Source organism: Microplitis mediator, chromosome 1, assembly GCF_029852145.1.
Source record: "Microplitis mediator isolate UGA2020A chromosome 1, iyMicMedi2.1, whole genome shotgun sequence".
NCBI classification, from domain to species: domain Eukaryota; kingdom Metazoa; phylum Arthropoda; class Insecta; order Hymenoptera; family Braconidae; genus Microplitis; species Microplitis mediator.
In genome coordinates this window covers 20,557,238-20,570,008 of record NC_079969.1, presented here as the reverse complement: position 1 = coordinate 20,570,008, position 12,771 = coordinate 20,557,238, and the positions used below count along the sequence as shown (strand labels likewise).

Sequence of the window (12,771 nt, the reverse complement as noted above, 5' to 3'; positions counted from 1 at the left end):
TAATTAAATAGAAATTACTTTATAATTGTAATCATTAACTATTTCAATAATAAGAATTAATTTAAAATAAATATTTTTTTATTATATTTGCTTTTATAACTCGCCACTCATTCCAACGAATCATTTGATAAGATTTTATCAATATATAAAGAATTACTGACAGAGAGGGATTCCCATTTGGTTTATAATTTACGATAAAAATAACTCAAGTGTTAATAAATGTAATAAAATCTAATGAGAGGAAACAGATTTGGTCACATGGCACATGACAAATACATTATTTGAATTAGTATGTAATGTAAATGTCATTTATGATTGATGACTGTAAAATTATCTCAAGTACCCAACCAGCAAAATATAAATTTATATACATATACATATGCATACACATATCTATTAATGTGATAATGGTCACTGTATATAAAGACCAAATATAGATATATTTACTTGAAAATACACTCGGATGCCTGCGTATAGAAATATATATAGATTAGTATAAATTTATCTCTTAGAAATGTTTCATGTCATAGAAGTCATTTTGCTTAATGCCTTGTTTGCTTTTACTGCTGGTCAATCGACAGGTACTGTTTTTAAAAATACACTCATTATAAAATAAAATTTTTACGAGATCTGTTCATTATTAATTAATATATTGAGAGTAATTGTTGTAGAAAATATTATAAGCAGACAAGAATGGGGAGCGAGATTACCAAAAGAACCTCCAATAAACCTTACGATAAATCCACCAGCATTTATCGTTATTCATCATTCTGGACGAGGTGCAGGATGTACCACACAAGCTTTATGTCAAGCTAAAGTTAGAAGTTTTCAGGTAATTATAGTCGACTGAAAAAAATGTTGTTAGATTTCCAAGGATAATAGTCATGGAAATTTAATAAAATTCGTAAATTTTACATGAATATAAAAATAAAGTATATAATAAGTAAATTTATATTTTATAATGATAAGTTGTTAGTAATATGGTATAGATTTCAAATAAAAGTTTTAACAGTGATGGTTAATGTTTATTTTCAATAAAGAAAAAAAATTTTCTGATACAAATTTTAATCAAATAATTAAATGATTTAATTGAAAATTTAAATTATTAAATATCATCTCATAAAATCTATGATCTTTTATCATACTTAAGGTAAATGTTAATCACGTAAAACTTGTGATAATAATATTAATTACCTATATATAAATATTATATAATTTTTTTTTTTAAATCAAAAATTAATAAATTTTTTTATTGTAAAATTTTTTTATAAGCTTTTCCAAACTCTTTTCTCGATGTACACACAAAAAAAATACGTCTTAAGGTTTAAGAATTTGAATAATAATAATTATTAATAAATTTATTTATCAGGATTTTCATATGGATTTTAGAGAATGGGATGATATTGGCTACAACTTTTTAATTGGAGAAGATGGTAATGTTTATGAAGGCCGTGGCTGGGGTATTAAAGGAGCTCATTTCCCTGCTTACAATGCAAGAAGTTTAGGAATTTGTTTTATTGGGAATTTTGATAGTATGTTTTGTTTTATTGATTAATACTGTAATTTTCTTCATTAATATTAAAATTAAAATATTTTTTTTTAAAGAAAAAATTCCAGCACCAGCAGCTATAAAAACTGCAAAAAACTTTCTGGATTATGCAGTAACTTTAGGTAAATTACAATCAAATTATACATTGATAGGACACCGACAAGGAAGATCGACTACTTGTCCGGGTGACAAACTTTTTGAATTAATTCAAAGTTGGCCAAAATGGAAAAATGTTACTACTGACTAAATTTTTTTTATTTTAAATAAATCTTTTTTAAATGCAAAAAACGAGTTATTTTCAGCCCAAAAAATATTTTTAGATTTACAATGATAATAACTATAAAATAATTGAAAAAAAAAGAACAAATAAAAGAACTTCAATTTTCTTAACGAATCCATAAAGTTTGTGCTCTGATTATAATTGGGACTAAAAAAAATTTTTTGATGAGCAGACAAAATAAAAAAAATTTTTTTTTAATTTAAAGATCTTGCTTGATGATAGAGTAGTATTTAATCAAGTATTTTAACAGACTATCGTTAAGTTTTTTGTCAAAGGAAACCGTTGCATTTAAAACTAATTTTTGATCACCGCAAGGGCTGATATATTAACGATCAAGTAACTTTTTTTTTTCTCTTTAACGTTTGCTAAATAAAAAGAACTACCATATAATATAAATACAATGTAAAAAGAACATTTTAGTGACTATTAGAAGACTAAAGACGGAAAGAACTAGATAAAAGTCGCAAAGGGCAAGGTATACACTGTTGAGCCTGTAAATCAACCAATCAACCGCTATAAAAGTCCGCCCACGCGATTACACTCTTTTCGGAAGACCAGAAAGAATAAAGAAGAACCATGCCCGCATTTTTATGCGTATTTTATTCAAGAGGGTGTGGATCCGCTTTTGAATTTATTTTCTTGCATTTTTATTTTTCTTTTTTCATTTTTTTGAGCCCTTTTTATTTATTCGAATTTTTTTTTTTATTTTGTTATAATAAACTTTATAGATGCAGCAGATAACCCTTGATTCGATTCGTTGCGCTTACCACGAGTGATATTGTTACGCAAAAAAAATATATTGAAACGAGGACAATAAAAATAATGATAAATATTAAAATATATATTGAAATAAACGAATGAAACCACGCCAGTGTTATGCTGTTATGCATATTTGGTGTTAGCTTAGAAGGAATTACAATACATCATAAATAAAGTTATGAATTTGTTTTTCAAATTTAAGCAATGCAAACTTTATTTTATAACGTTTCTTTACTTTAAATATCTGAAAAAATAAATTTTATACCTTTAAATATATTTCAAGGGATTTATTTTTTCAAACCCGTGATAAATGAATCATATATTAAGCGTATATTATCAAGGTATACTTGATGTGTGATGAATTTTCACATACATTTCACAATGTGTCGAGTAGTTTTAGATTTTTCTTATATAATTAATGCAAACATTTGATTGTCGTGACTAGTGTAAATCATATTATTTTTAATTAATTCGTAATAATCACTTAAAATATGTGCAATTTTTATGAGAAAAAATGGTTGGATCTAATAATATATAATTAATTTTGACAATTTAGTTCTTTTGCCGTTGAAAATTTAATCAGCGTTTCCACTAGGATTTTAACTCGAGCCTTTCTGTATATTAGCGGAAGTTTGGACCATTCTTCTAATTCACACACTTTTTTTTCTTCTCTATCGATCTACTTTATCCCTGAATCATGCATGAGCATGCATGCTAATTTTTTCCCGTAATGCTCATACTTGAAGGTGGAAAATTAATTTTTCTAGCAATAAATAAAGTAAAAACTATAAATCAACGTATTGTGTGTAGGAAGTTATTTACGCCAAAGTTTTCAGATTATTAAATTGACAAGTGAAGTGTAGTGCTGTATTTCCAATATTGTAAGATACTATACATATAGAATATACTCATGCACCACTTATTATACGATAATCCACAATCTCGAACCATCCATGTTTAGTTAGCATATGAAATGTAGTCACTATATTTCTTATATAAACCTTTCCACACAAGTATTTTAACAACCTCAAATTGTCCCGATCAAACGGCACCGTGGTGCAGAATATTTAAATAACGATTAGATTTTTTCTTCGTTATTTTAGTGTAATTTTTTGCCAAATATCCAGTTGATGGCTTTGTACGTTTGTGCATAGTCGTCATTTTAGGTACATCATTTCTTCCTCGAATAACGGGAAGCTGAGATAGTTTTGATGATTTTAATATATTTTTTAGTTTTTCAGTATCATTTGCAAATACTGCTAACATTTAGGAACCTCGTGTAGACATCTTGATCAATACATTTTAGTTATTTGAATAACAGTAATACAAATTCCTTAAACTTTTTGCAATAGTAAAATTTTTAACGTAATGGATATCAGAAACGAATTTTATCAAGTATTTTAAAGTTTTCAGTTTACAGTAAATCAACTAGCTATATTTAAAACATGACTTATGAAAAGTTATCACTTATTGCACAGACTCAGCTGTCACGACTGTTACTAAATAAAAATCCCAGATTTTCAGCTCAAATAGTCTCCATTAATTTTATATAACACTTAAATAAATAACGAAATAGACTGGTGTCAAGAACATTCCATTAAACAATTCTTATATAATTTAAAGTTTTTCTCATGAATTTATTGATAAAAAATCGGTCTGTCGGTTAACCCTGCGGGCCAGCCCCAAAACTTCCCGCTGTTTTCGAGCTCGTTGAGCTCGAAAACATTATTGTGGATACATTTTCGAGCTTTTCTATCTCCCACGATATCTCGCGAACGAATTAACCGATTTTGATGGTTGAGGCGGCAATCGACGCGTTTTATTAAGTTCTAGAGCTGATTAGATTTTAAAATCGAATGATTCAATTTTTCTGTAGATATCTGGAAAAAAACGTTTTTCACTATTTTTTTAATCAACGATATCTCGTAAACGAATTGACCGATTAAGACGGTTAAGGTGGCAATCGACGTGTTTTATTGAGGTCGTGAGCTGATAAAATTTTGGGAATGATTGGTTTTGTCGTTTCGACGATATTTGCAAAAAACCGTTTCCTACTATTTCTTTCGTCGACGATATCTTTTGAACGGATTATCTGATTGAGACGTTCTTGGTGGCAATCGAAAGCTTTTATCGAGTTCTAGAGCTGATTAGATTTTGGAATTGATCGATCCGACAGTTTTCACAATATCCAAAAAAAACGAAAAAAAAAATTTTTTTTTTTTTCGTATTTCTTAAATCTCTCAGAGTTTATTTGACTAAATGGTCTAAAACTTTTTTGAAAATCTAAGTTCAGAAAATATCTTTCGAATGCCGCAAGAACCATCTAAATCGGTTCATTCATCAAAAAGATATGAGAGGTTTACATCCACACACACACATACACACACACACACATACATACATACATACAGACATCGCTCTGAAAATGTAAGAAGAGCATCCTAGCACCTTCAAATGTCGACATATGATAAAAACCCGGTTTTTGAAAATCGGGGTGAAACCAATAACTTCCCGAATTTTTTGAAAATCGTCGATTTTCTCAGCGGGAAGTTAAAAAAAAAGTTAATTAAAAAAGATTTTCGTTAGATGTCAGTTGGTCTGTTCACAAGGATGTACTTATTATATATATAAACACAGTATCTATCGAAGCATCCACTGGATTGACTTGATTTTCATTTCATTCTTTTCGGAATTTTGTTTAGTTAAACCCTCGGAATTCTGACTATTGTGGTCCTTATCGTTTTAAAAATAATTAATTAAATGTAACTTTTTTACTGAACTTTATTTAGGTGCATTTTTTTTTCAGAAATATAGTTATTGTAGAGCGTCTCATGTCGCAATTATCGAAAAATTTTGTCATGTTTTATTTTGCCGAGAAACGCTAAAAAGTACCCTTGATTCGAAAGTTTATATATATATATATATATATATATATATATATATATATATATATATATATATATATAACGCGCTATGTCCGAGCGATTGTGGCTACAATTCTTACCGGATCATTATGAAATTCGAATCGAATAATTCAAAACTTTTCGAATCAAATAAATTCTGATCAGCTTAAAACTTTAAATTTTTATTTAATGAAGAGCTTTTTAAAATAGTAAAAAATAATTTTTTTGTAGATTAGTGAGCTCTATTTACCTCTGGCACAATTTTAAATTGTTGGAAATGTTAAAAATAATAATTAATATAAGAGCGAGAAGAATGACGACGACTTTTGTTTTTATTATTTTTGTTTAATTTAATTTGTTTATCTATCTGTCATTTCTGTTATTAGGAATCTTTTCATTTAATTAAATGAAGTTATTATTATTTATAATTAAGTCTATTTTATATGAATTACAACAGGGAAAAATATCACAATTTTAAGTCGTTCGAAAGAAAATTTTTGAATTTTTTGAAAATTTACGAATAATTCGTAAAGTTTCGAACTATTCGTTTCGAAGTTCGAATTTAATAGTTCGATTCGATTCCATACGAGTAGTTCGTAAGTTTGAACTATTTGCACACCCCTACTTTCAACCGTTTTATGGTCTTGAAAATTTGAAAAGAAATCCAAGAAATAACTTTCGCAGATTTATCACCGAATTACAACTGAATCATAAGCAATAACTCAATTTCATAAAATTCATGTTGTAGCTTATAAGAGAAGCATTGATTTAAAACTGTTAACTTTATAACTTTATTTTTAATTTTAAGAATTTTTTCTCCATCGTGCTATTCCTAAAGATTTTGAAGCCTCCCACTCTTTTCGACTTTCAAATTTCATACCTTAACGCTCGTTATAAGCATCGTTTACTATTTGTTTAAAACTAATTTCTTAAAATAATAAATTTTTGGAAATACAAAATATTTCAATTAAATAACCTTGCATGCCATTAACTTTGATTAATACTAAATGTATTACTAATTATAATTATTGGTCGCTTTAACGCAATTTCAATAGTTGCTTATCACAGGCGACTGGCAACAATTCACATAGATAACGCACACATGTATAGAACGTGAGCTTCGAACTAAGATGGAGGGAAAACCGAAATCTTGGATTTTTCATCTCTACAGCCCCTAGAGGGTACTTATAACGAGCTTCTACAATATTATTATGACATCAGTAATACAAAATCATAGATAAAATAATTAAAAAATAAAGTCCTGTAAAATTACTACAAATTTTATTAAAACTTGTAGTAAATTAATCGTGACATATATATATATTAGGGTGGCGCAAAAAAACCGACTATTTTTTTTTTTTCCATCTCGCATGAAAATTTGTTGGTTTACGATGTTTTAAGAAGCCTCTCAACAAATCAGCTCGATAAAAAATTTTTAAGAGGTCGCTCACGAATTTTGAAAATATCAAAAATGATCGAAATTCGGATTTTTATTTAAAAATTTTTTTTTTTCTCGTGGCAGCAATAGTTTATATTTGTAAAATCATGACTATGCTGAAAATTTCAGCCCAAAATATAAATATTTAAACGGCGCTCAAGAATTTCGAATATTAACTGATAATATGTAACTAATAGTTTGAATTAGTTTTTATAACTCAATTATTGTCATTTCACTTAAATATAACTTTTGCATAACCAAAAATATACAGAACAGTCTTAAACAATGAAATTCGGTCAGTTTTGAATAAGCGAAAAAACCTACCAATTGGATTAAAAAATAAAAAAGTATGTAAATAACTTATTATTTCTATTTCTCGGGTTATATTTTCATTCATTGTCATGCAAATTGATAGTGAAAAAATCGAGAAGCTTTATTATTAATATTTAAGAGTCGCTCAAAAACGTCCAAGAGACTGCGCTCGGAAACATTCAAAATTCTTGAGCGCCGTTTAAATATTTAAATTTTGGGCTGAAATTTTCAGCATAGTCATGATTTTACAAATATAAACTATTGCTGCCACGAGAAAAAAAAAATTTTTTTAATAAAAATCCGAATTTCGATCATTTTTGATATTTTCAAAATTCGTGAGCGACCTCTTAAAAATTTTTTATCGAGCTTATTTGTTGAGAGGCTTCTTAAAACATCGTAAACCAACAAATTTTCATGCGAGATGGAAAAAAAAAAAATAGTCGGTTTTTTTGCGCCACCCTAATATATATATATATATATATATATATATATATATATATATATATATATATATATATATATATATATATATATATATATATATATATATATATATATATATACATATATGTATATAATTATTATAACTCTTAAGCTATTCACAATATTGTTTTTAACCTTATAAATTATTTTATATAAAAAATTATATAATTATTTAATTATTTATACGTATGCAAAAATGGCCGGAAAACTTTAGTATATTTTTTATAAATTGATATACTAATTTAAAAATATTGCTCTTAATACAATAAATTCGTCGATAATAATTTTAAAATAAAAAATTTTTTTTTGTAAAAAGATTTATGTATAGATGTTTTAAAATGAACGATTAAGATTTAATTAACATGTAAATAGAAGAAATTAAATTAATTATCATATTGCTTAATAACAAAGATATTGCAGGAATTTTTTTGACCTTAATTATTAAGCGCTTATTAATTTTTACGATGATGAGAAGTGATAATAATATTTGCGCTTAATACATTTTTAATTTATGTTTTCATTTAATTATTATACAATTATTACTTTAGTTGTCAAAGAATCTATTTTCATTTATGTACAGAAATTTTTTTTTTTAGACAATTAATTTAATAATTAGACTGTCTAATTAATACCCTGAGTAAAAAATTTATTATAGCTGTCCTACTGATAAATTTTGATGTTTAAATTTATCTTATTAATTTTGTTGTAAAAAAGTTTTATTTTTAGTTGCTAAAGTATCCAAAAGTATAGAATAAAATTTTTGTAAAGTTGTTTATAATTTAGTAGTTAAAAATAAAATTACCTAGTACATCAAAAGTTTAATTAAAAGAAACAAAAATTCATTTGTTAAACTATCTAAGGAGTATTTAGATTTTTACCCGCCAATGAAGCTGCTTTAGTGAGCACTATTTGAATATCCATTGAAGGAAAATTCTGAAGAAATTTAAATTTAAATAATTAATTTACTAACATTTATTGAAAAAGGTTTAATAAAATTTAATTAATTTTTTACCTGAAGTAATTTGACATTTGTAGCAAAATCGTTATCTAATAATTGATCTTTCAGTAATCTGTAATTTTTAATAATAAACTATTTTTATAAATAAAATATTTTTAAAATGATTAAAAATTATAAACGCTAAGATATTTTATTTAATTAAATGAAGTAATCAATAGTTTGATTACAAATAAAAACTTTCTTTTTTCCAAAAATAATAAGAATTATTTCAAATACTATTTTTTACTATCGATCTATTAATTCTTCAGTAAAAATAATTGCGATGATTTATTTTTTTTTAGTTATCCCACATAATAAATTTATGAAATCTTTTATTAGATGTTAATGATAAATTTTTATAAAATTTATTAATTTTATCTAGAATATCTAAATATTTCTAGTTGAAAACTATATATATATATATATATTTTTTTTTTAAGAAAAAAGTATAAGAATAAAATGTATAATATTGCTAATAGATATAAAAAAAAAATTATAATTTAATCGCGTAAAAATTTCGAAAAAATCAAATAAAAAAAAATTTTGCTCTTATTCAATTCTGAAATAAGAAAATAACATTGCTATCATATAATAAATATACCTGGTATAAATACGTATTAAGTGTAAGCTTTTAAAACTTAAAAAAAAAAAAAACCTTTTTAATAAAAAATAAAATTATTTAAAAATAAATGAAAATATATAACTCACAATATCATAGCACAGCAAATATGTATCAAAAAGCTGAATCTTTTTTCATCAGCAAAAAGTGAGTCCCAAATTCTCATAACATCTGGCAGTGGAAATTCTTGAGACAACAACAAAGTTAACCATCTATATAAATAAATAAAATATTAATAAATTTTTTACAATAAAATTTATCGGTAAAAAAAAAATATTAAAAATAATTTTCCTAAAACTGTAATATTGTGGACATAAATCTTGTTGTTGTAATCGTAAATAAACGTCATGATCATTGCTTTTAACTTGTTGACTAAGTTTAATCATCATCGAATTAATACCAAATTCCGCTTCATCCAATGATTTTATGAAGAAATCTCGTATTTCACCCATGAGATTTGTGAAACAAAAAAATGTATCTGCCTCTGCGTGTTCTAGAATTTATAAATAATTATTTAAAACATTGATTTATTATACTTATTACTTTATTTATTGATTAACTTTACTGTGAATTAAAAGTAAATTATAAATATTAACCTCTCCAATTAGGATCTGGATCGCATGCAAATGCATGATAAATAGGACCAACGATTTCATTCATTCCTTGAACATATCCTTGTCCAGGATTTAATTTAGCATAAAGAAATAAAATTCTTTCCAATACTTCCCAGTGTGCTTCACCACCTTCAGCTAACGGTGCATAGTCTTCCGGTGCTTTTCTTACTGACACTGCAATCTATTAATTAAGTTAATTGCATTAACAACTACATTAAACTCGACTATTGTTTAAGTATATTCAGAGAATATTATTAAAAATTGAGATATTTATTTTACCTGCTGCTTTCCATAACGCGTATTGTAAAATTTTTTTATTTTCAAGTAATTATTATATTGATCAAGTTAATTGATGATGATTTAATAAATAACTTACCTTAGTAACTCCTAAGCCTTTTCTTTCAACATTGGCACTTCTAAGTACTGTGTACTGTACACGTGAATGTAAACGTTTTGGTCCATTTGCATTAACTATTGCTTGACAAGGATAATCAGTACCTTGTTGGAAGAATGATATGTCTGGGCACAAACGTCTATAAAATTAATTTTTTTTATTAAATAAAAATAATAACTTCTGCCATTGGATAATAAATAAATATAAATTTATAAAAAAATTAAAATTTTAAATTCAAATACAAAAATATAATTTAAAATTTTTTTAAAGAAATAAATTTAAATTATAAATCTATTTAACATTATCAATTATATACAATGTATATTATACATTTCAAAATGATTTTTTGTATATTTTTTAATAAAATTGATTTGGTGAATATTAACATCAGTAGGTAATTAAATATGCAGACATTTTTAAATGAATGATCCCATTAATCAAAGACAATTTTTTTAATGAATACCAAAAACTTTTAAACCACATCGTGTTTATGTTTTAAAATAATTTGTAATGAAGTTATATAAAAAAAAAAAAATAAATAAATAAAAAATAAAAAATAAAAAAGTGTCTGCTACTTTCAGTATTATTTGAAGCCCCACCTGCATACCTACAAGTATTAAATTAATTACTTTTACATTACCTAACATCTTTATCTATTTGTAATAAAACTTCATTATCTTTAAAATAAGTTTGCCATTTACTTCCAGGATTTGAATTTAAAGGATGGTCATGTAATGTTACATCAACACGATCACCATCAGCTGTTGCCTCACCCGGTGTTACTATTAAATCCTCTGTTAAATAATAAATATTAACGTTAACAAAAAAAAATGTTTAATATAATTACAGTAACCTACCAATGAATGTATTATATAAATCTCTTTTACGCTTGAGTACATCTGACCAGTCTTGTCTAGTCAGTGGCAAATAATTTAATAATAATTTCCAACACAACGATCTTAAGCCTCCTTCATCTGGTATTCCTGTTAAAAAATTAGATCATTAATTCTCAATAAATAAATAATTAATCAATTAATAATTCATAAATAAATGACAAATTATTTACCATGAAAACATAATCGACGCAAATTAATTAAATCTATTTCTTCATCATGAAGAATTTCCTCAAAATCAACTAATCTAAAATAAAAAAAAAAAAAATAAATGAGTAAATTAATTAATAGTAATAAATAGTTATTTTTTACCTCTTCTTTAAAATACTCATTCTAATGGGCGTTTCATTAAATGCTTTAACAATAAAATAAATATTTAATAAAACTTCATTTAAAATAACAATAAGCACAATTTTAAAAAATTAAAATAAATATTTAACAATATTACTAAAACTTTTTAATTGTGTAAAGATTATAAAATAATATTAAATATTGTTTTATAAGTAATACAAGTGTCATGTAAGTTTAATATTTATCTCAAATGCATGGGACTTAATCTCCAAATGATTCAGACTTATATTGTTATTATTGTTTTGATTTATTTAATCATTTTCGTTCCCATATGGCACACTATTTATCCATGTATATTACATATGAATGTATGTAAATATAAATATACGTAATTGTATTTTTTTTTTTTAATATATTTCTGACAGATATTTAACCTCAATGTTACATATATTTGTATGTAATATTATTTATTTAATTGTATTTATTTAATTGTAGACTATATTATATTTATTTAATTTTAAATTATTTATTGTAATAACTCTCTTTAGTGTCAGTGATAATGTATAATCTTATTTTTATTTATCAATAATAAACACATTGACATTAAAGTCTTGCAATTATGTTACTTGTAAATAACAAAAAATAAAAAAATATCAAGACGTGACTAGCTGTTGGAAATGAAGATTTTCTTTATATTGCAATGATAAAAGACATTCATACATCAGTCGGTAATTATTTGTTGATGATGAGTAAACTTAATATGGATGAGATGATTATAAATAAATAATACAGTTGTCATTGAACACGGTTGTCACTGAGTATAGATGTCGTCTTTGTGCTTGAGTAAAGAAATTTTGAGTAGAGTTGAGTATTCGCCTATTTTTCCCTATGATATCCCTAGCTAAACTTTTGTTATGTCCTCAGTGGCCTCAGGTGCCTCCACCTGTTAATTAATTAGTGAACTTAAGATCCATAAATAGGCGCGCATTTAAATTTCATTTGAAATTATATATTATCTTACAACACTTATTGCGTCTTATCAATATTTAGTCAATAATTTAAATAATAAATCGTCGTGGCACATACTTATTAACTTATATATTTTATAATAAGAAACTTTAAATAAATAGATAAGTAAATCTTTATTTTGTATTCAGAGAAATATAAATACAGTCTGGGTGGTCTTGGAACGTTTCCTGTCACCCGATACTTAAAACCTAAACAAAACACATTATAATT

The 12,771-nt window shown here is 25.2% G+C and overlaps 2 protein-coding genes across 2 annotated transcripts; one reads left to right on the top strand and one right to left on the bottom strand.

Annotated features, from left to right (window-relative positions):
• The first annotated feature begins 290 nt into the window (after positions 1–290).
• Positions 291–1,837, top strand: LOC130670751 (peptidoglycan-recognition protein SC2-like). Its single transcript, XM_057474231.1, has 4 exons — positions 291–581; positions 672–832; positions 1,370–1,532; positions 1,606–1,837. Exons 1-4 carry the CDS (start codon positions 515–517, stop codon positions 1,794–1,796), a joined length of 582 nt encoding a protein of 193 aa, XP_057330214.1. The 5' UTR covers positions 291–514; the 3' UTR covers positions 1,797–1,837.
• Positions 1,838–8,192: 6,355 nt separating this feature from the next.
• Positions 8,193–12,084, bottom strand: LOC130673928 (TBC1 domain family member 13). Its single transcript, XM_057479147.1, has 10 exons — positions 11,554–12,084; positions 11,415–11,488; positions 11,206–11,331; positions 10,989–11,142; positions 10,331–10,487; positions 9,937–10,135; positions 9,635–9,833; positions 9,430–9,555; positions 8,737–8,794; positions 8,193–8,657 (listed from the first exon to the last, which is right to left on the bottom strand). The coding sequence occupies exons 1-10, from the start codon at positions 11,571–11,573 to the stop codon at positions 8,580–8,582; spliced, it is 1,191 nt and encodes a 396-aa protein (XP_057335130.1). The 5' UTR covers positions 11,574–12,084; the 3' UTR covers positions 8,193–8,579.
• Between the last annotated feature and the right edge of the window lie 687 nt (positions 12,085–12,771).

What these genes read in the sequence shown, in the direction of transcription:
- LOC130673928 (XM_057479147.1), bottom strand. Translation starts at nt 11,573, where the DNA reads ATGAGTATTTTAAAGAAGAG. An exon ending in ATGAGTATTTTAAAGAAGAG is followed by an intron (nt 11,489 to 11,553) that starts GTAAAAAATAAC and finishes TTTTTATTTTAG; the next exon opens with ATTAGTTGATTTTGAGGAAA. An exon ending in ATTTGCTGTGCTATGATATT is followed by an intron (nt 8,795 to 9,429) that starts GTGAGTTATATA and finishes TAAAAATTACAG; the next exon opens with ATTACTGAAAGATCAATTAT.
- LOC130670751 (XM_057474231.1), top strand. Translation starts at nt 515, where the DNA reads ATGTTTCATGTCATAGAAGTCATTTTGCTTAATGCCTTGTTTGCTTTT. An exon ending in CTAAAGTTAGAAGTTTTCAG is followed by an intron (nt 833 to 1,369) that starts GTAATTATAGTC and finishes TTTATTTATCAG; the next exon opens with GATTTTCATATGGATTTTAG. An exon ending in TTTTATTGGGAATTTTGATA is followed by an intron (nt 1,533 to 1,605) that starts GTATGTTTTGTT and finishes TTTTTTTTAAAG; the next exon opens with AAAAAATTCCAGCACCAGCA.